The 20106-nt window shown below is 35.5% G+C and overlaps 1 protein-coding gene across 2 annotated transcripts; it reads right to left on the bottom strand.

Annotated features, from left to right (window-relative positions):
• Positions 1-1739: 1739 nt before the first annotated feature.
• LOC110637247 (uncharacterized) lies at positions 1740-19881 on the bottom strand. 2 transcript variants are annotated; one of them, XM_021787274.2, is made up of 3 exons: positions 19059-19881; positions 18270-18446; positions 1740-2207 (listed from the first exon to the last, which is right to left on the bottom strand). In XM_021787274.2, exons 1-3 carry the CDS (start codon positions 19059-19061, stop codon positions 1998-2000), a joined length of 390 nt encoding a protein of 129 aa, XP_021642966.2. In that variant the 5' UTR covers positions 19062-19881; the 3' UTR covers positions 1740-1997. The 2 variants fall into 2 exon arrangements, with proteins under 2 accessions (XP_021642966.2, XP_021642957.2); XM_021787265.2 differs by having other exon boundaries at positions 18996-19868.
• Between the last annotated feature and the right edge of the window lie 225 nt (positions 19882-20106).

Here is a 20106-nt window from a genome sequence, read left to right as displayed (position 1 = left end):
ACCAAGATGATGAGTAGGGCTATTACAAGCTCTACGAACATAATTAAAAGTAATATCAAAGAGTTCAAAAGATAAATGAGCAATATCATTAAAGATGCCATGTAGATCATCCTTAATAAATCCACTCTTAGTAGCTTAAATCACTAACTGAGCATCACCTTCTAAATGAACAAGATGAAAGGATTTGTGTAACACCCATCATTTTTTGGTGTCGTAATTTCTATCATTGATGGAATATTCTGGCAGATTTCAAGATTCCACGGGTAAGGAAGAAATGGTGGTGGAAAGTGTATATATCTATATATGTATGTATGAATCTGATGGTTAAGAGTCTAAGTTATACGTAGGTTAAGTGTGTTTTTGTTAAGAAAAGAAATGGAGCTTGGGCTTGAGTTGTGGTATTGAGGGAGTAGGATTCTGTAGGTTTTTGACTTGGGAATTCTAAAAATTCCCAGGTTCAACTATCAAAAATCATTATTTCGACAATTGAAGCATGTAGTTTCTAGAGAAAATCTAGAAAATTTTTAGGTTTGGTAGCTGAATTACAAGACTTCGATAGCCATAGTCACTACTAAACTAAAAGGAAAAATTAAGGCTCAAGACTTTGACAGCCGAACTTGGTTCTGCTACCCTTATTTCTCCTTTAGTTCTAAGGCTCCAAAACATAATTTTACTATCCAAAAGGACCAAGAATTGTTTGTTTGATCTACGTATAGAGTTTTAGAGCTTCGAATAACTTCTTAGGTTTTGATGTTTATAGGATAGGACTTGAGAGATTCGAGAAGCTAAGGATCCAATGCCAGCTACCTTTCAAGTAAGGTTTTTGATAGGCTATAAGAGGTGAACGCTAACCTTAATGAATGTAAATTATTTAAATTTAACTGAGATGTTTATTTATATGCAATGCTTGTAAGGTTTTTCCCGATTGGCTTGTTAAGCCTATACTAATATATTCATCTTAAAAGATAGATTATCAAGAGATCCTTTTAACTAACTTATCTTTAAAGAGTTTTAGTCAAGTGTCACACGATCCCCAGGGTGATCTTATGTTGGGCCCGTAATACTAAGCAGTTTTTCTTTAATTACAAGTGTGCCACTATAAGAATGTCTCTCTTTTTAAGTTACACAATTTTATTTTTTAAAATTAATTTTATTTCAAAGCAAATTAAATTGCAATTTTAATTTTAGTTTAACTAAGACTTAAATTAAAAGTGATAAATTCTATGAATTAATCCTTAGAATTAATAAAATGCAATTGTGCAAATTTAATTGCATTAAATTACTTAGTCCAATACCATGATCAATAAAGCATGGTTGGTCATAGCAGCTTGGGCTATTTTACAACTGCTCATTTTCAAGGCAAAGATGGTAATAGGAAAATGTGTTCTGAAGATTGTCCTGATGGTCCCATTTGGTTTTATGCGGAAGATAGGATTTGTTGCTTGAATAAGCTGCGTATTATTGTGGAGCTTTTCGTAATTTACAGTCACTCCATAGGAACAAGCTTTGGTAGCTCAGCTTTGGTAGCTCAGTTCAGAAAAGCTGCCTTGGAATCTAGACAATAGTTGGTGTTGTCTCTGTATCAGCTAGAAGGTAGAGTGCATCTTATGAGACTCCTACATTAGATAGATGTACAGGAGACTACAAATTCAAAGGATCCTCATCGAGAGATACGTGCAAAGCATACCCATGTCTAAAGCAAGGAGTGCATAAGAAAGATTGATACTGAAATTCAATTTGCTTAGACTCAGATTCATTTTGCTTAGTATGAACATCAAGTATTACACAAGCTCAGAAAGTCAGGCATATACTTTCATTGCTAAGTGTAACTGTTAAATCTACCTACTATAAAGGGGTGGGGGAGGATATTTTTCTATAAATCATCTGGAAATACACATCTAATGTTTGATAATCCAGGGTGTAAAATGAAAGAACACATGAACTTACATATGGAATTTATGTAAACCTGCATTCCAATCAGAAACTGATACCAGGCTTTAGATCCCAGATGCACTACATTCTTCAAGTAGTTTAAGCAAGTTATGTTCAGGAGCACTGATGGATGGTAGAATCAATCTATTGGACTGAATTGGCCGCGTCTTTGTCCCTGCAGTTTCAGATTCAAGCGCCCCATCTTCTTTCATAACAGGCAAGTCAGCCCTCCTCCTCACAGTTGCCGATACCCTCTCTTTCCATAGTCTTCCATCCTGACATTTGAGAAAGATGATATCAAAATCTATAGAACACAGCAGCAGTCAGCTAAAAGAATCAAGCGTGTGCAACAAAAAACTGGATATCTTTTATATATCAACAAATTTCTATTCTGTAGTACCCTATGACACAAAAGTGAATGTAGAATCCACTCCCATCAGTTCTCAACGGTCATATTCTCCTTGATCATTTAATTTCTCAATTGCTGCCAGTTCTCACTTAAGGCATGCCTGGCTCATTTCATGAGAGTACTGTAAGGCAAGAGCTTTCTGCTGTACACACAAGAAATCACCCTAAACAGAACATAAGGCAACATTTCCTTTCATAGCAAGTCATTCAGCTATTACAATGGACCATAAAATACACATTTAATTCGTCTTTCCTTAACTGTATTGATTATACACCGACGAGCTAGTTCTAGAAAATTACTCATCTAGGAGCCAAAGATAATAAAGAATATTGAATAGCTAGAGTAGATGTTTCCAGCAGTGTGCTTCAAAGAATATTAAAGAAAAATGCACATATCATTATACGTTATTCAAGGATTTATGTTCGTTTAATTATCAGCAAGTATTTAATGTGCAATGCTGTTCACTGGATTTAGTATACTATGAGGTTACTTAAAAAAAGGAAGGGGTTGTGGGGGTGGGGGTGGTGGGTGGGGTAGAGTTAGAGGAAAACCAAACCATTTTTGACCCCCTAAGCTTATGGAGATTTGTCTAATGAACCTCTATTTTTCAACTGGATGATACTAAGGCCATAATCTTTCTAATTTAAGAACACCTTATTTAATAGTTAAAATTTATTTAAAAAATATGAGAAATGTTTTAACAGCAGTTTAAAAAACATCAAATAATTGAATTATTTAGTTCCAAAAATTCAGAAAGTTCATAAGCTTGGAAGTGGATTTTTTTAATTTCCTCGAAAACTCAATAATTTCTACATGAAAAAGTAGTTTTCAATAAATTAAAGCATTGTTAAAGAATTTCTCTTTTTTTTTTTAGATAGCTGGTAGCTTCTCCATATAACAGCTCATAAGTAGCTTAAAACTACTAGCTCAGAGGAAGCTGATTCCATAACAAAAAGCATAGTATGTCCTTACTCCTTACTATGTTACATCCTAAACTGAAATCTCTTTATCGTAGACTTTCCTCACCCAACCTTCTTACCAGGAGTACCACAACTCTCAAGGTTATAATTCTTTTATCCTAGCCCTTCATCACATGACATCCTTCATCACATGACATCCTGCATCAGTCATATAATGTTATGAGCTCCAATCAGTTACCCAAGGACCAGGGAAATTCAGTTTAAGCTGGATCCCTACCTTGGGCAGATTTACAAGCACTATTCACATGGGAAAAAAGAAGCTGGATTAGATGTGGCTGTTTAAGTTTAAAATTTAAACTTCAGTTGCTGCAAACAAACTTGAGTGATTTAGCTTCAGAGAATCTTGATTTTTCTGTTATATTTTTGTATTTAAAAGCTAGTTGAAATTAATGAAAGCGCAGCTAAGTTCATTTCAGGATTAAGTCTCCTAAATACTCAAGAGAAAGGTTCTCTCTAGCAAGCCCTTTTAGTTCTTCCACAAAAGGTTGCCCTTGGACACCAATAAACCTGGTCCTTGCAGATTGCTCACTAACAAAGGCCAGAACACTAATAAACCTCAACCCAGTAGCTCCTCACTTGCAGATTTCTCTGTTAATTGCCCTTGGACACAATACCATCAGATTCAGATTTATCCCCAGGATATTGGAAAGACTGCCTTCTGCATTCATTATGGGCATTTTGAATTCCTTGTCATGCCGTTTGGATTAACAAATGCCCCCTCCATCTACCAAGCACTCATGAACAAGGTATTCCAACCATGCCTTAAGAAATTTGTTCTTGTATTTTTTGACAATATTTTGATTTAGTCGTTCTTGGACAGAGCATCTCCAGCACATGTGCTTGGTTTTCCTTGCGCTTCAAGTGCAGCGCTTTACTTAAAACAATCAAAGTGCATCTTTGGACAGCAGCAACTATACTACTTGGCCCATGTTATGTCTTCCACAGGAGTTGCAGATGATAACACAAAGATTTAGGCTATTATGGAGTGGCCATTATCAAGTGTTGTAAGAGAGCTATGTGGATTCCTTAGGCTCGCTACTGCAAGTTCATCAAAGATTGTGGAACAATTGCAGGGCCATTGACCTCACCATCAATTCACAACTAGCAAACATTTCCATTCCAATGAAAAAATATTATGTTTCAATGCAGTATTGACAATTTTGCCCACATTCATGCAATGTTGTGGTAGGGTGGCATAATGGTGATGGTTGTAAATTGTCAATATAACAAAGTCAATAGCAGTTTCATGCTGCTAAAGATAGTAGGATTGAATTTACATGAAAGTGGCATTAGTGGTGCAGATATTGGAATGAATTAAACTGGAACATCAGCACTTTTTCCAGTAGCCATATTCAAATATAAGAACAACCTACGCTAAAATTACAAAAGCCAACAGTGACCAGTGGCAGTCGCTGGTGGCCAGTAACAGCCAAGAGTGACTAGTGGTAGTCAGTAGACATACAGGTGTCTGTTTGTGTGATTTCCTAGTAGGTTTGTTCCTTTTCAGTAAATTTCTGAAATCTAGATTTGAAAATGGCTTAATTTTCCTAAGCACCTGTTACACATATAGGAGAAAGAAGATAAATAGTAATAAGCAATAGAAGAGTCGGGTAGTTTAGAATAACAGAATTAGTTAGTAGCAGTTGCACTATTATTGTACAAAAGAAGAATCCTCATCTATATTCATTCATGCTATTCCAAGAATCAATAAACAAGAATACTCTTCTCTTATCTCTAATATTCTCTTTTCTTCTCATCCAATCTATTTTTCTTCTCATCCACTCTATCTTCTCTTTTATCATCTACTTCTATCTCTTTTCTCATCCAATATGTTCTTCATTAGTTATCTTGAGTTTCGAAAGCGTTCAGGGCTGACATGTAACAAGTGGTATCGGAGCTTGGTTTTGAGGTGGGATTGCTTCCCAACTTCCTTACTGAAGTCGCAATTATGAGCAGATGAATGGGAGTCTCCTCAATTCCAGGTTTTTCCCTCTCTTGTTCCTCTAATTCTTCTTTCTTCCCCTGAAATTTCTTCCCTTCTTTCCCTTTATTTTCTTCTTCTTCTCGGCAGATCTTATTTGTTCTTCTTCTTTCTTTCTTGAAATTCTTGAATCAAATTTCTTTCTTCTTCCATTAATTTCTGGTTCTTCTATTTCTCTTCTTCAATTTTTCACTTCCTGCATTTCAAGAAACCTGTTTCTTGAAATTCTTGAAACTTTTGTTCTTCCTCCACTTTTTTTCCCTAATTTCTTCTTTCTCGAGAACCATACTTTTTCCAAATTTTAGAAATATTTGTAATTAAAAAAAAAAATTCCTTCCCCCAAGTTCCTATTTTGCTTTCCAAGAATTAGATCTCTACTCTTCCTTGATTTTCTTGTTTTCCTTAAGTTCTTGTTCCTCTCTCAATTTTCTTGGAAACAAGACACAATTAGAGTATCAGGCCATGGGAACACAATCTTAGGAAGAAAAGATTTTTATGGGTATAAGTAAAATTCTTGATAGAAGATTAAGGAGTCAGGAAGAAGAATTGGTGCAAAAATTGACGGAAAAAAAAAAAAACAAATTGTTTCAACAGAAATTAGAGAAGTTGAAGGAATCAATTCATAAGGTAGAGGAGCAGATAACTAACGCGGATCAGCTGCTTGGAACTCCTGAAAAGCCAAGTATGGAACAAGATGATTTAGGAGAAAATTTCAATAAGAATGACCAGGAATCTGAGGTGAAGAAAGAACTCCATCTTGACCAGGAGAGGAACAAGAAATTGATTTCTAGTCCAATTTCAATCAATCCAATTCCTACAGCTGTATTTGGAATTCATAGGGACATGAACATCAAGCTCCTTAATGAAAGTGTTGCAATCTTAGATAATGGTATCGTTTTGCTAAATACACAACTTCTAAGGAATATGATATGGCCATCAGAGTTTTGCACAATCAACATCCTATCCAAGTAAGATATGTTGGCGGGGAGCGCCTCGGTGCAGTTGAGTACAATTTGTTGGTGGGATACTGAACAATCAAGCTACTGAAATGGAAGTTGAGGAATCTTTTTCATCATTTGGCCATGTTCAAGATGTCTATCTCATGCCTTATGAAGTAAAGATTGGTAGAAGTGTCTTACAATTGAGAAATTGCAATCATTTACTGCTCAAAGAGACTGAGTTTGCAATTAGAAGAAGGCAGAGGAAGAAGATGTGTTTCTTCAGATATTGCAATTATCTACTGCTAAAAGAGAATGAGTTTGAAATGAGAAGGCAGAGAAAGAAAATCAGGGCCTTGCTGAAGCTATTTGTTTGCCCAATGACTCTCCAAGAAGCTGGTTCCAGTGTTATACTGCTGCAAACGATGTTCACCAACAAAGTTCCAGCTGAGGTGCCATTTGGGAAGTCAGAACCTTCATTCCTAAAGGCTGAGTTCTAGATTTTCAACCTTCTTGGGGACAAGAAGGTTCTCAACAACATAGTTTTCCTGAATTCACTATTGAATCTATATGGAATAAGGAATTCCTACCAATCAAAACAGTTAGCTGTTTAATATCAACAATCTGTTCACCAGATCACACTTTTATACAAACTAATAATAAATTGTATTGTTCTCCACAATCAATTGTACTTGTACCTTTGGAGTTGTCAAACTAGAATCAGGCTTTATCTCTTCAAGATCGGCTAATTCGATATATTTGGGGTAAATTTCACTATCCCTCAACTTAGGGTGTTGAAACAATACCATTTTTGAACATCAATTTTGTAGAAAGAGATGATTCTCATTGATTTCAATTAATCTGTACATGGGTATATATATACAATTGATTCCTATAATTGTGTTCTACTAATTAGGAAGAAATCCTAAATAAGAAATCCTAAATAGGAATACAGAATACAAAATATACAGAGAAATAATATAGTGATTGACTTTCTATAATACTCCCCCTCAAGTTGGAGCATAGATGTTAATCATGCCCAACTTGTTACAAATGTAGTCAATCCTAGCTCCATTCAGAGCTTTTGTAAAAATATCTCCTAATTGCTCTCCAGTTTTGATGTGTCCTGTTGAGATGATCTGTTGTTGAATCTTTTCACGAATAAAGTGACAATCAATCTCAATATATTTAGTCCGCTCATGAAACACCGGATTAGAAGCAATATAAAGAGCAGCTTGATTATCACACCACAATTTCGCAGGCAGGGAGGTCTTAAAACCTGTCTCATCTAGTAATTGAAGTATCCACATTACCTCACATACTGATTGTGCCATGGCTCTGTATTCGGATTCAGCACTAGATCGAGAAACTACACTCTGCTTCTTGCTTCTCGAAGACACCAAATTTCCTCCAATAAAAACGCAATATCCAGTAGTTGACCTCCTGTCAACCTTAGATCCAGCCCAGTCGGCATCTGAAAAACATTCAACATTCAAATGCCCATGATTACCATATAGCAGACCTCTTCCTGGAGCGCCTTTCAGATAACACAAGATTTGTTCCAAGGCTTCCCAATGAGCAACAGTTGGGGAAGACATAAACTGACTTACCACACTAACGGCATAAGCAATGTTAGGACGAGTGACTGTAAGATAGTTCAATTTTCTTACCAATCTCTGTATCTCTACGGATCTTCAAACAACTCACTATCCCCGCTAACAATTGTAAAGTTGGAGTCATTGGTGCGCTACAAGGCTTAGCACCTAATTTTCTGTCTCTGTCAATAGATCGAGGACATATTTTCTTTGAGACAAGAAAATACCCTTCTTACTTCTCATAACCCGATACCCAAGAAATACTTTAACAATCCCAAGTCTTTGGTGCAGAACCGAGTTTGGAGGAAGATTTTAAGAGATGAAATACTGCAGAGTCACTCCCGGTGATGACAATGTCATCCACATAGACTACCAAGAGAATTAGACCCGACCTCAGTTGCCTATAAAATCGAGTGATCACACTTACTCTTTTGCATACCAAATTTCTCTTGCTTCTTTGAATCTCCCAAACCATGCCCTAGGACTTTGTTTCAAGCCATAAAGAGACTTCCGAAGCCTACAAACTTTACCCAACTCCCCCTGAGCAACAAACCCAGGTGGTTGCTCCATATACACCTCCTCCTGAAGATCACCATGAAGGAAAGCATTCTTGAAATCCAATTGATGCAGGGGCCAATCATATGTAGCTGCTAAAGAGATAAACAAGCGAATAGACGTAAGTTTAGCTACAGGAGAAAAAGTATCAGAGTAATCAACCCCATATGTCTGAGCATATCCTTTTGCTACAAGGCGTGCTTTTAACCTAGCCACAGAACCATCAGGATTTACCTTTACTGTATATACCCATTTGCAACCAATAGCTTTCTTACCAGTAGGCAAAGGCAATAGTTCCCATGTACTATTAGCATCTAAAGCCTCCATTTCCTCTTTCATAGCATCACACCAGCTAGGATGAGATAGTGCATCATCAACAGTAGTAGGGATAGGAACAGAGTCTAAAGAAGTAACAAAACACCGAGAACAAGAAGACAATTGATTATAAGAAACAAAAGAAGAGATAGGGTAAGTACATGAACGTTTACCTTTACGAAGAGCAATGGGTAAGTCTAGATCAGAATCATGATCAGTATGAGTGCAGGGATCTCCCAACGAAGTAGGGCGGAGGATCCGAGTCGGGAATCTCAATCTCTGGAATAAACATGAACAACGGGAGGTCGAGTAGGTCTAGAGACAGAAGGAATAGGCTGTGGGAGAGGACTAGACATTGGTTGGACAGTATATATTAAGAGATCATCCTCCTCCCCCTGACTCTCATACACAGATGATGGAGGAAAAAATGGAGTGGACTCAAAAAATGTGACATCTACAGAAACAAGATAACGATTAAGAGTAGGAGAGAAACAACAGTACCCTTTTTGGAGCCGGGAGTACCCAAGGAAGACACATTTGAGAGATTTTGGATCCAATTTTGTAACCTATGGACGAACATCACGCACAAAACAGGTACAACCAAAAATACGGGGCTCAATAGGGAACAAAGATTTTGTAGGAAACAAAGTAGTATAAGGAATATCCCCATTAAAGACAGAAGACGGCATACGATTGATCAAAAAACATGCCGTAGAAACTGCATCTGCCCAAAAGTGTTTAGGTACTTTCATCTGAAAAAGAAGAGCACGAGTTACCTCAAGAAGATGACGATTTTTTCTTTCGGCCACGCCATTTTGGGATGGGGTATCCACAGGAAGGCGATGAAGAATGCCATTTTGTGTCATATAAAGCTGAAATTGTGCTGAAAAGTATTCTTTAGCATTGTCACTTCTTAATATGCGCACAGAAATATTAAATTGAGTTTTGATTTCATTACAAAAGGCACAAAAGATAGAAAACAACTCAGAACGATTTTTCATTAAATAAAACCAGGTAACACGAGAGTAATCATCAACAAAAGTAACAAAATAACGAAATCCAGTTTTAGATGTAACAGAATAAGGACCCCAAACATCAGAATGAACTAACTCAAAAGGAGATGAAGCCCGTTTATTGACTCTAGACACAGAAGGCAAACGATGATGTTTTGCAAATTGACACGACTCACATTCTAGTACTGATAAAGACTGAAATTGAGGACACAGCTTCTTCATGGTAGACAAAGAAGGATGACCCAATCTACAATGAGCTTCAAGAGGTGTTAAGGTACTGGAGCAAACAAGCTACCGCGGTACATGATTTTCCAGCATGTAGAGACCACCTGACTCGCGTCCTCTACCAATAATCTGCTTCGTCGTAAGATCCTGAAACAAACACTGATCAGGAAAAAAGGAAACAGAACAATTTAAGGTACGAGTAAGTTTACTAACAGAAAGTAGATTAAAAGAGATTTTTGGTAGACACAAAACAGAAGACAAAGAAATTGAAGAAGTCGGGTTCGCAGTTCCAGAACCCATGACACAAGAAGTAGAACCATCAGCTAAAGTATGAGAGGAAGTGAGATTAGGTAAAGCGGATAGAAGACTAGAATTACGTCATGTGATGCATCGCACCAGAATCAATAACCCATTTGGATGAAGAAGACACAAGGCATGTAGTGGATTTACCTGACTCAGCAATCGCAGTGACAGGGGAACTGGTAGGCTTTAGAGATGCCTGATACAGGGAAAATTGTGCAAAATCCTCTGCAGATACCAAATTAGCTTTCTCAGAGGAAGATATTGTAGAATTCTCTGCTGCCATATTTGCCATCTGTGATCGCTGATTTTTTTCTCTGAAGTTGCGGACAATTATATTTTGTATGGCCAGGCTCATGGCAATAATAACAAATGACTCCTCTTGAGTCCTGATTAGAACTAGCCTCTCCATTCTGATTATACATTTGCTGTAATTCCTCCTCTAATTCCTCCTCTATTACCCTATTGTCCATTTGGATTACGGCTAATAAGAGCACTCTTGTGGTGTGAAGATTGAGTACTCTGCATGCGAAGGACAGTGTGAACGTTTCATGCAAAAAGGAAATCTCGAGCGGAGAGGATTCGAGATTTAGCGATCTCATACTACGAAGGAAGGCACAAGAAAACTCATAATGACCAGTTGCTCCCGTTAGGCTCTGAACTTTCACATCAGTACTAAAAGGCAACAATAATTTAAGTTCCGCATATAACCGTTTTAAATCCATAAAATAAGCCGTGATAGACTTTTCCTCTTTCTCATCACTGTAGAATGCCTTACAAACATCATAAATACGGAGATATTCCCTTTACGAATCTGAGAAAATCTAAGTAATCCATCAATTCTTTAACAAATTCACAGTGATTAATTAAACTAATTACCTCACTATGAATCGAGTTCCGAAACTGCAAAAACAACCGAGCATCCTCCCTTAGCCAAGTTTGTCGTGTATCATCAGTGGGTGGATCTTTAGTAAGGTGAATCCTTATCAATGCTACGCAAATAGACCCTAACAGTCTTACTCCACTCCAGGTAATTCGAACCATTAAGTTTGTGTTCCGTGATCTTAGTCATCACCGGAATCACATCAAAAATAACATTTTTATTGTCTGCCATTTGTTGAGACAAAGAAAACTAACCGAAACGCTAATCCAAAGTGCTTATAGCAGCAAAATAACCCAAAATCACAAATCAAGCAAATACCAAAATAGGATCTGAGAGCAAAACCTCAGAAGTCCTTTAATGGTTATACTGGATCAGGCAACAGCACACAGTGGTGGAATGAGGGAGTTGAGACGACGCCGGCGATGACGGCCAAGGTCTCTCCTGAGCTGGGTAGTGAGAACAAATAGTCATCCTTGATTGATGACCTGCTCTAATACCATGTAGAAAGAGATGATTCTCATTGATTTCAATTAATCTGTACATGGGTATATATATACAATTGATTCCTATAATTGTGTTCTACTAATTAGGAAGAAATCGTAAATAAGAAATCCTAAATAGAAATACAGAATACAAAATATACAGAGAAATAATATAGTGATTGACTTTCCATAATAAATTTGTATCACAAAACTCATTAAACATTAATTCAATTAATAATAAAGTCCTTTTGACCATATTTAGATTTTCTTTCTTTGCATATAATACGTTTTTCTCATAAATTAATTTATCTCTTCACTCCTTTCTCTCTACTCCACACAACCACCTACCCCCATCCCGCCCCCCCCCCCCCCCCCCCTCTTCCCCCACCTCTCTCTTTCTCTTTGCTCTCTCTCTAGCACAACCCAATCCAAATTTCTAAGCTCCCCCATAATCAATTCACAACAACAAACCATCTAAAATCTGTTTCTCCAAGTAAAATTATGATGTTGAGCCATGGAGAACTCACATCTCTCACTTCCTTAGAAATCAACAACTACTTTAATTTTGTATCTTTTCCAATAGGAGGATTATACGCCCCAAATATGACAAATCTTCAGTTTTTCAAATCCTCATATTTGAAAACATATGCAATTGCTCCTTCCTTCACTTATGCATTCAAGAATAGATCATTGTCAAAAGCAAGAGTCATTTCCAGAATGTGGTTTGCCCTCCTAATAAGAATTGCTAGAAATCATAAGTTGCAATAAACCTGAGCTAATTATTGGCAGTAATTGGCAGTAATGAGAAAACGCTATTATTAGTGTCCTTTCTTACCTATCTCAGAATTGGTGATCTTTCGAAGCAAGTCTGGACTTTATAGGTCTTAAATACCTTAGAGATATGAAAAACTCTTACTGCCAAATCTCCAGTCCATGCTAAATGGAATGCAATTCCTTCTTCTTTCCCTTGTAAATTTGAGTATAACTAATCAAAGGATTTTGGAGGGTAATTATCACTCGAGGTCACTCAATTTTATGAGCTATTTCATAAAAGTCACTCAACCATAATTTCTTTCCCAAAACTCATTTAACTTCAATTTGAGTATTATTAAAGTCACTGTGACCAGATATTGCAAGTTTCTAAGTTAATTAGTCAAATTTTCACTCACAGTCACTCAACTTTAATATTTTTTATTTTTCAGTACTGTCACTCAACTTCAATTTTTTTTCTTAAAACTCAAAGCTCCATCAATTTCAATTTGAGTAAGTCTCTGTTAACTATAATTGGAGGTTTACAAGTTACCACAAATAAAATATTTCTCTCTCCTCACATCTCTCCTAATTTCACATTTTCTAATCACAATAACAACATCATGTAATACCTTAAAAATTTTAGAAATAGGATAAATTACATTGACAGTACCTTAACTTAGAGGTATATAACAGTGCAGCACCTAAACTTTAATTTGTATAACAAAACTCTCTGTTCTTTAATTTAAGTAACATAAAATCCCAGTAACATTCAACAGTTAGTTTCTAGGTTTTTTTCTTTTCTTTTTTGGCTAACATGGCACTTATCAGATTGAAAATTATATTTTCTATTTATTTATTTAACACAAGTCAAGAAAAAAACTTAATTTTGTTCTCTATCTACCCACAATCCCAATGATTCAAATTACACAGATTGACATTTCAACAAGCCAAAACCTATTTACCTTAAATTATCAATCTCTTAAAACATAATTTTTAAATTTAAAAATGCTACGTCAACATAAATAATCTAGAAACCAGCTACTGAATATCACAAAGGGGTTTATATTACTTAAATTAAAAGGTAATAAAATTTTGTGTTACCAATTGAAGTTTAAGAACCTTAACTGTTACATACCCCTAAGTTGAGGTATTGTCTATATAATTTACCCTTAACAAATATATAATTTATTAATTTGATTATTTTAATATTTTTTAATACATTTTGAGATTTATTTTAAAAGTTTTAAATTTAAATTTGTATTATTGAATTTAAGTGTATTTGGGAGTATCTTGTTTATTTATAATTTAAATGAATAAATTGAAATAATTAGCGATAGTTTGTAGAAAATATAATTATTTCAATTTATTCCTTCAAATTAAAATGGTAATAGCGTGAATATAGACTACAGAGCAATAGAAAAGAATGTGAATTATACTAGAAAGATTAAATCTTTAGAAGTAAAGGAAGCACTTAAGAGAATGAAAGTGGGTAAAGCCTGTGGACCCGATGGAATACCAATTGAAGTGTGGAAGTGTTTGGGAGATATGAGAGTGACATAGTTAACTAAATTGTTTAATAAGATTCTAAATTCAAAGAAAACGCCTGATGAATGGAGAAGTATTTTAGTACATATTTTTTAAAATAAGGGAAACATGCACAGTTGCTCAAACTATAGGGGAATTAAACTCATGAGTGATACTATGAAGTTGTGGGAGAGAGTTGTGGAACATCGACTACGTCATGATACTTCTATCTCTCCCAATTAATTTGGCTTCATGCCTGGTCATTCAACTATGGAAGCGATCTTTCTCATCAGAAGCTTGATGAAGAAATATAGAGATGCGAGAAAAGATTTACACATGGTTTTTATCGATTTGGAGAAGGCTTATGATAGTGTTCCAAGAGATGTCTTATGGAGAGTGTTAGAACAAAAGGAGGTATCTATTAGGTACATACAAGTGTTAAAAGACATGTATGAAGGAGCAATTACTATTGTGCGCACAGTGGGAGGGGACACAAGAGATTTTCCTATCTCAGTTGGATTATACCAAGGTTCAGCTGTAAGCCCTTACCTTTTTATATTAGTTTTAGATGAATTAACGAAACATATACAAGAGAGTATCCCTCGGTGCATGACGTTTGCGGATGATATAGTTCTGATAGATGAGACACAAAAAGGAGTTAATAGAAAGCTAGAGCTTTGGAGAAGTACTCTAGAGTTAAAAGGCTTTAAGTTAAGTAGAAAAAAGACAAAATACAAGCATTGCAAGTTCAGTGAAGGCCAAACTGATGATAGGGAATGAGTTAATTTGGATGGAGTGATACTGTCCCAAAGTAATTACTTTAAATATCTCAGCTCAGTCCTTCAAGTAGATGGGGGATGTGAGGAGGATGTTAATCATAGGATTAAAGCTGGATGGTTGAGGTAGAGAAGTGCCAAGAGAGTTTTATGTGATCGCAAGATTCCCAATAAGTTGAAAGGAAAATTTTACCGTACAGCCATACAACCGGCCATGTTATATAGTAGGAAGTATTAGGCACTGAATGAGTCGTATTTGTCTAAGATAAGAGTTGCGGAGATGAGAATGCTAAGATGGATAAGTGGCTATACTAGACTAGATAAAGTCCGTAATGAGAGTATTAGAGAAAAGGTATGAGTGGTACCAATTGAAGATAAGTTGAGAGAAGGGAGATTGAGGTAGTTTGGTCATGTGAAACATAGACATACGGAGGCTCCAGTTAGACAAGTAGAGCACATTAGGATAAAGGATAGAAAGAAAAGTAGGGGTAGACCTAAACTGACTTAGAGGACAGTAGTACAACATGACCTAAAAGCATTATACATTTCCGAGGATTTAACCCAAAATCGTTTAAAGTGGAGAAAGAGAATCCATATACCCGACCCCAAATTTTTGGGATAAAGGCTTAGTTGAGTTGAGTTGAGTTGAGTTGAGTTTATTCCTTCAAATTACAAATAAATTGTATGAACCAGTATAAATATTATATTTTTCTACCTTTCGTCATAGTATTGTGAGAAATTTAAAAAACACATTGGAATTAGGAATTAAGAGTTCTCAGTGATTGTATCTTACTTTTTTTTTTTTATCATAGTAGAACCTTTTTCTCTCGTCTTGCCTATAGATATAGACGTTATAGTCAAACTACATAAATATTATGTTCATTCTTTTTCTTCTCTTTATGCTGTGTGATTATGCGATTGTGTGTATACTTTAAATTTGCATACCTTTTTACATTAGTTTTAAATGAATTAACGAAGCATATACAAGAGAGTATCCCTCGGTGAATGACGTTTGCAGATGATATAGTTCTTATAGATGAGACACAAGAACGAGTTAATAGAAAGCTAGAGCTTTGGAGAAGAACTCTAGAGTCAAAAGGCCTTAAGTTAAGTAGAAAGAAGACAGAATACATGTATTACAAGTTCAGTGAAAGCCGAACTGGTGATAGGGAAGGAGTTAATTTGGATGGAGTTAATTTAGACGGAGTGATACTGTCCCAAAGTAATTACTTTAAATATCTCAGCTCAGTCCTTCAAGTAGATGGGGGATGTGAGAAGGATGTTAATCATAGGATTAAAGCCGGATGGTTGAAATGGAGAAGCACCACGAGAGTTTTATGTGATCGCAAGATTCCCAATAAGTTGAAAAGAAAATTTTACCGTACAGCCATACAACCGGCCATATTATATAGTAGGGAGTATTGGACACTGAATGAGTCGTATTTGTCTAAGATAAGAGTTGCGGAGATGAGAATTCTAAGGTGGATGAGTGGTCATACTAGACTAGATAAAGTCCGTAATGAGAGTATTAGAGAAAAGGTAAGAGTGGTACCAATTGAGGATAAGTTGAGAGAAGGGAGATTGAGGTAGTTTGGTCATGTGAAACATAGACATACGGAGGCTCCAGTTAGACAAGTAGAGCACATTAGGGTAAAGGATAGAAAGAAAAGTAGGGGTAAACCTAAACTGACTTAGAGGACAGTAGTACAACATGACCTAGAAGCATTATACATTTCCGAGGATTTAACCCAAAATTGTTTAGAGTGGAGAAAGAGAATCCATATACCCAACCCCAAATTTTTTGGATAAAGGCTTAGTTGAGTTGAGTTGAGTTTATTCCTTCAAATTACAAATAAATGGTATGAACCAGTATAAATATTATATTTTTCTACCTTTCATCATAGTATTGTGAGAAATTTAGAAAACACATTGGAATTAGGAATTAAGAGTTCTCAGTAATTGTATCTTACTTTTTCTTTTATCATAGTAGAATCTTTTTCTCTCGTCTTGCCTGTGGATATAGACATTACAGTCAAACTACATAAATATTATGTTCATTCTTTTTCTTCTCTTTATGCTGTGTGATTATGCGATTGTGTGTGTACTTTAAATTTGCATACCTGTTTTAACATTACTAAAACTTTTAAAATTAGATAGAAATGAAAATTCAAGAAAAGCTCAAGATAAACGAGATCATTAGGCATAAAAAAATTATAAATAAAGAGTAGTTACCCATAAGAAATGCATATAGAAAAGAAATTTAGGGTTTGGAGGGGGTGTGAACAATACCACATGTATTATAGTTGCAAAAGAAAGAGCCTTCAAAACCAAATCAAAATACTCAATGCCACTATCAAAAACCTTGCAAGCAAAATTTTGGAAAATTCTAAAACAACAATAACTAGTAAACAAATTTTTTCTAAATAAAAAAAAAAATCCTACAAAATAATGAATTTTGTAAATGGGGAATTACGTAAGACTCTAGATAGGAAAACTTTGTAGATAACCTAATTTTATATAATTAAGAATTAAATCAAAATAATTCCTGAACTTTTTCTGCAGCATATCAGTAGACCAAACGCATGTTCATAGGATGTATGCAAGTTGAATACCAAGTGTTGAAAAAGAAATAACAACTAAAACCTAAAAATGTGAACTTCTGAAAACTTAGAAAAATAACCAGATAACTGAAATGAAGTAAAGAGAAGACCAAATCTTCATCCATTGTTGAATGCTCTATCCCCTCAAATACACAACTTTTCCTTTGCATTCCACATGACATGAAAGCACTGCCTGATGTAGCTTTAGGAAGGCAGTGAAAAAGGAAGTATAGAAGGCAAGAAGAGGGTGGGAGAAAGAAGGAAGGACACCCTTCCTTCATTGTTTGGATAACAAAGAAAATGAAGATTGGTACCAAACAGAAATTTTTTTCTGAAAAGGCTAAAAGAGCCGCTCAAGCATGTTTTTATTTGTTGGTAGAAAGAGCAAAATAAAATTGCACCCATTTTCTACTCTTTCCCATCCTAAGCTCTCCAATTTCATAGAATTGAAAATTCTAAGATCCACTGAAAAAGGGAGCTTGTTCTTTTCCTTTCCTTCCAACCAAATAAAAGACTGAACCTTTCACCTCATCTATTTTCTTTTCCCTTTTCTTGTCCACTCATTCTTCTACCAAACCACACAAAATGTTATGCAATACATCTCTAAATCAGAAGTGTTAGTAAAAAATTACCTTATATCATAAACTTAAAACTCACCAAAAAATTAGTGTGCTCAAGAAGAAAAATATACTAGTCAATGTTGCCACAGAATATGATGACTTGAATCACTTGACATTATTTGTAAGTCTTTGACAATCATGTAATCAAATTATGCACACAGGAAAAACTAATTGAATTTGGTACAATAAATGCAATATGAACTAACCAGACATCTGTGAAAGAGAGGGAAAACATGGGAGGGAGGAGTGGGAGGAGATGATCAATATCTTTCAACCCATTGGAATAGATTAGAACAACAACAAAAGGAAACATCAATTTGGTACCAAGAATACAAAATTCATAAACAATATACGAAAAGAAAAATCAGTAATCAGTAATCAAGCTTACGTTAAGAATTGAAGGTTCAGGTTGTGGGCAAAGAATTGGTTGATCACTGTCGAAAGGCTCAATTGGGTGCTCAACTGGCTTAAACTCTACTGCTACTTCAATCCCATGAGGAGCAGAAGCAGCGACAGCGGCTGCCCTGGTAAGGTCTGCATTTGGGGGCAATACTTCCCTCTCATCCTGCGACATGTAAGCCATTCATTAACCAAACAAATTTACAACTTAACAATTAGCGTCCTAGAACAGATACAAACATCAAATCCATTGAAAAAATGGCCGCAAACTAAGAAATTGGAGAGCGGACCTAATATAAAAAAGGAAGGAAGAAAGAAAGAAAGAAACAGAATGTGATAACAGCAGCAGAATACCAATGGTCCAAGATCAGGGTAATCCTCCACTGGACATAATAATAATGTTTCAGCATAAATCAAATAAATTTAAGAACAACCAATTACAATTGTAAAGGTCAAACCTACAGAAAATCACCAAATCAAATCCAGCTTGAAGAAATATAGTGCAGGAGACGAAGTCAACCCATGCAAGAAATTTTTCTTCGCACTATAATTCACTACTATTCAAGAAAAAGATTACAGAGATTCTAACAGTAACAATCACCAATCAAATTTAAAAATAGAACAAAATAGGAAAAAAAGAAAGAAGAAACAGCAAAACCATAACGATATTGTTCAATTCCTTGAAATAGTAGAAACAGACACAAAGGTTTCTTACAATAGCACTCTGGGTTCGTCTATGGCCAACTCTACGAACAGAAAATCTTGAGAAAATACCCACCATTCTTTTAGAAGCAAAAGGGTATTCCGATATGAATTTTGCTGCACAATAACAGATCACAGTCTCTTTATCTCTCCCTCTTTCTCTCTCAAAAATTGTACGTATACACAGAAACAGAAAATTATTAAAACAGATGTTTGATAATGATGAACTAATCTCTCTCTCTCTCTCTCTCTCTCTCTCTCTCTTTAGAAAAACATAGAAAAAGAAGATGATAAGGCGGTTTAGGCTTGCTTGGCGCAATGAGTTTTGCCTGGCGTGTGGAATCTGAGTGTTTTTTCGTAGCAAAATAAAATGTATAGTTTTGTGCGGAGAATAGATAGATTAAAAAAGATTTTGTGTGAGAGAATCCATTTGGAAGAAACAAATCCAATGCTACAGATAGATAAAGACTGCCTTGGGAGAAGATACTGTTGCTGTCACTGTCGTTCGACCCACACACCCACGCCTACCGCCCTAGTGGCGGGACTGACATCACGCTCCTAAACAGATTAAACGTCCCACTTAAAAAAAATTCTAAATCATCGTACGAATGGAGAATTTTTTTTATAAAAATGAAAAAATATTTAGGAAAAACTACTTTTTCATAATTAATACCTATCTCTTTAATTTTAAAACTCAACAGTATCATTCCTGAATTTTGAAACTGTCAAAAATGAAGTCCTTTCACTTAAAAGTGTCCTTAGTGAATTATGAAATGATCATATTACCCTTAATTAAATTAAAAATTTCCTAAGAAAAACCTACCACCTCTCTGTACACCTCTCGCTATTCAAAAAATGTTCATTCTGTAATAATGCTTCCCTTAGGCATTTCATCAAACAAGAGAAGGCATTGCGCAAATCAACATGCATTTCTCATTTGCTTGTTGAACAATCATAAATTCTCATTCTTGTCACCTCTCTCCTACAACAATAACAATATAACCCCTCTACTCCTTGCCCTTTTCGATTTTTCTCTCTATTTCAGTCTCCCCTCTCTTTTTCTCTTCCATTGATGCCACTATTCCCCCCATTGATTTCTTTGATTCTTTCTTTATTTCACTTTT

This window comes from Hevea brasiliensis, unplaced genomic scaffold (assembly GCF_030052815.1).
Source record: "Hevea brasiliensis isolate MT/VB/25A 57/8 unplaced genomic scaffold, ASM3005281v1 Scaf255, whole genome shotgun sequence".
Lineage (NCBI taxonomy): Eukaryota > Viridiplantae > Streptophyta > Magnoliopsida > Malpighiales > Euphorbiaceae > Hevea > Hevea brasiliensis.
The sequence above is the reverse complement of the archived record's forward strand: the minus strand, read 5'-3'. Positions and strand labels throughout refer to the sequence as shown.

Bases quoted from the DNA above. Each gene is read 5' to 3' on its own strand.
- LOC110637247 (XM_021787265.2), bottom strand. From the start codon at position 19,061: ATGGTGGGTATTTTCTCAAGATTTTCTGTTCGTAGAGTTGGCCATAGA. The intron at 18,447-18,995 runs GTAAGAAACCTT...TACATGTCGCAG, and splicing joins GACGAACCCAGAGTGCTATT to GATGAGAGGGAAGTATTGCC. The intron at 2,208-18,269 runs GTAAGCTTGATT...CTCAAATGTCAG, and splicing joins CTGAACCTTCAATTCTTAAC to GATGGAAGACTATGGAAAGA.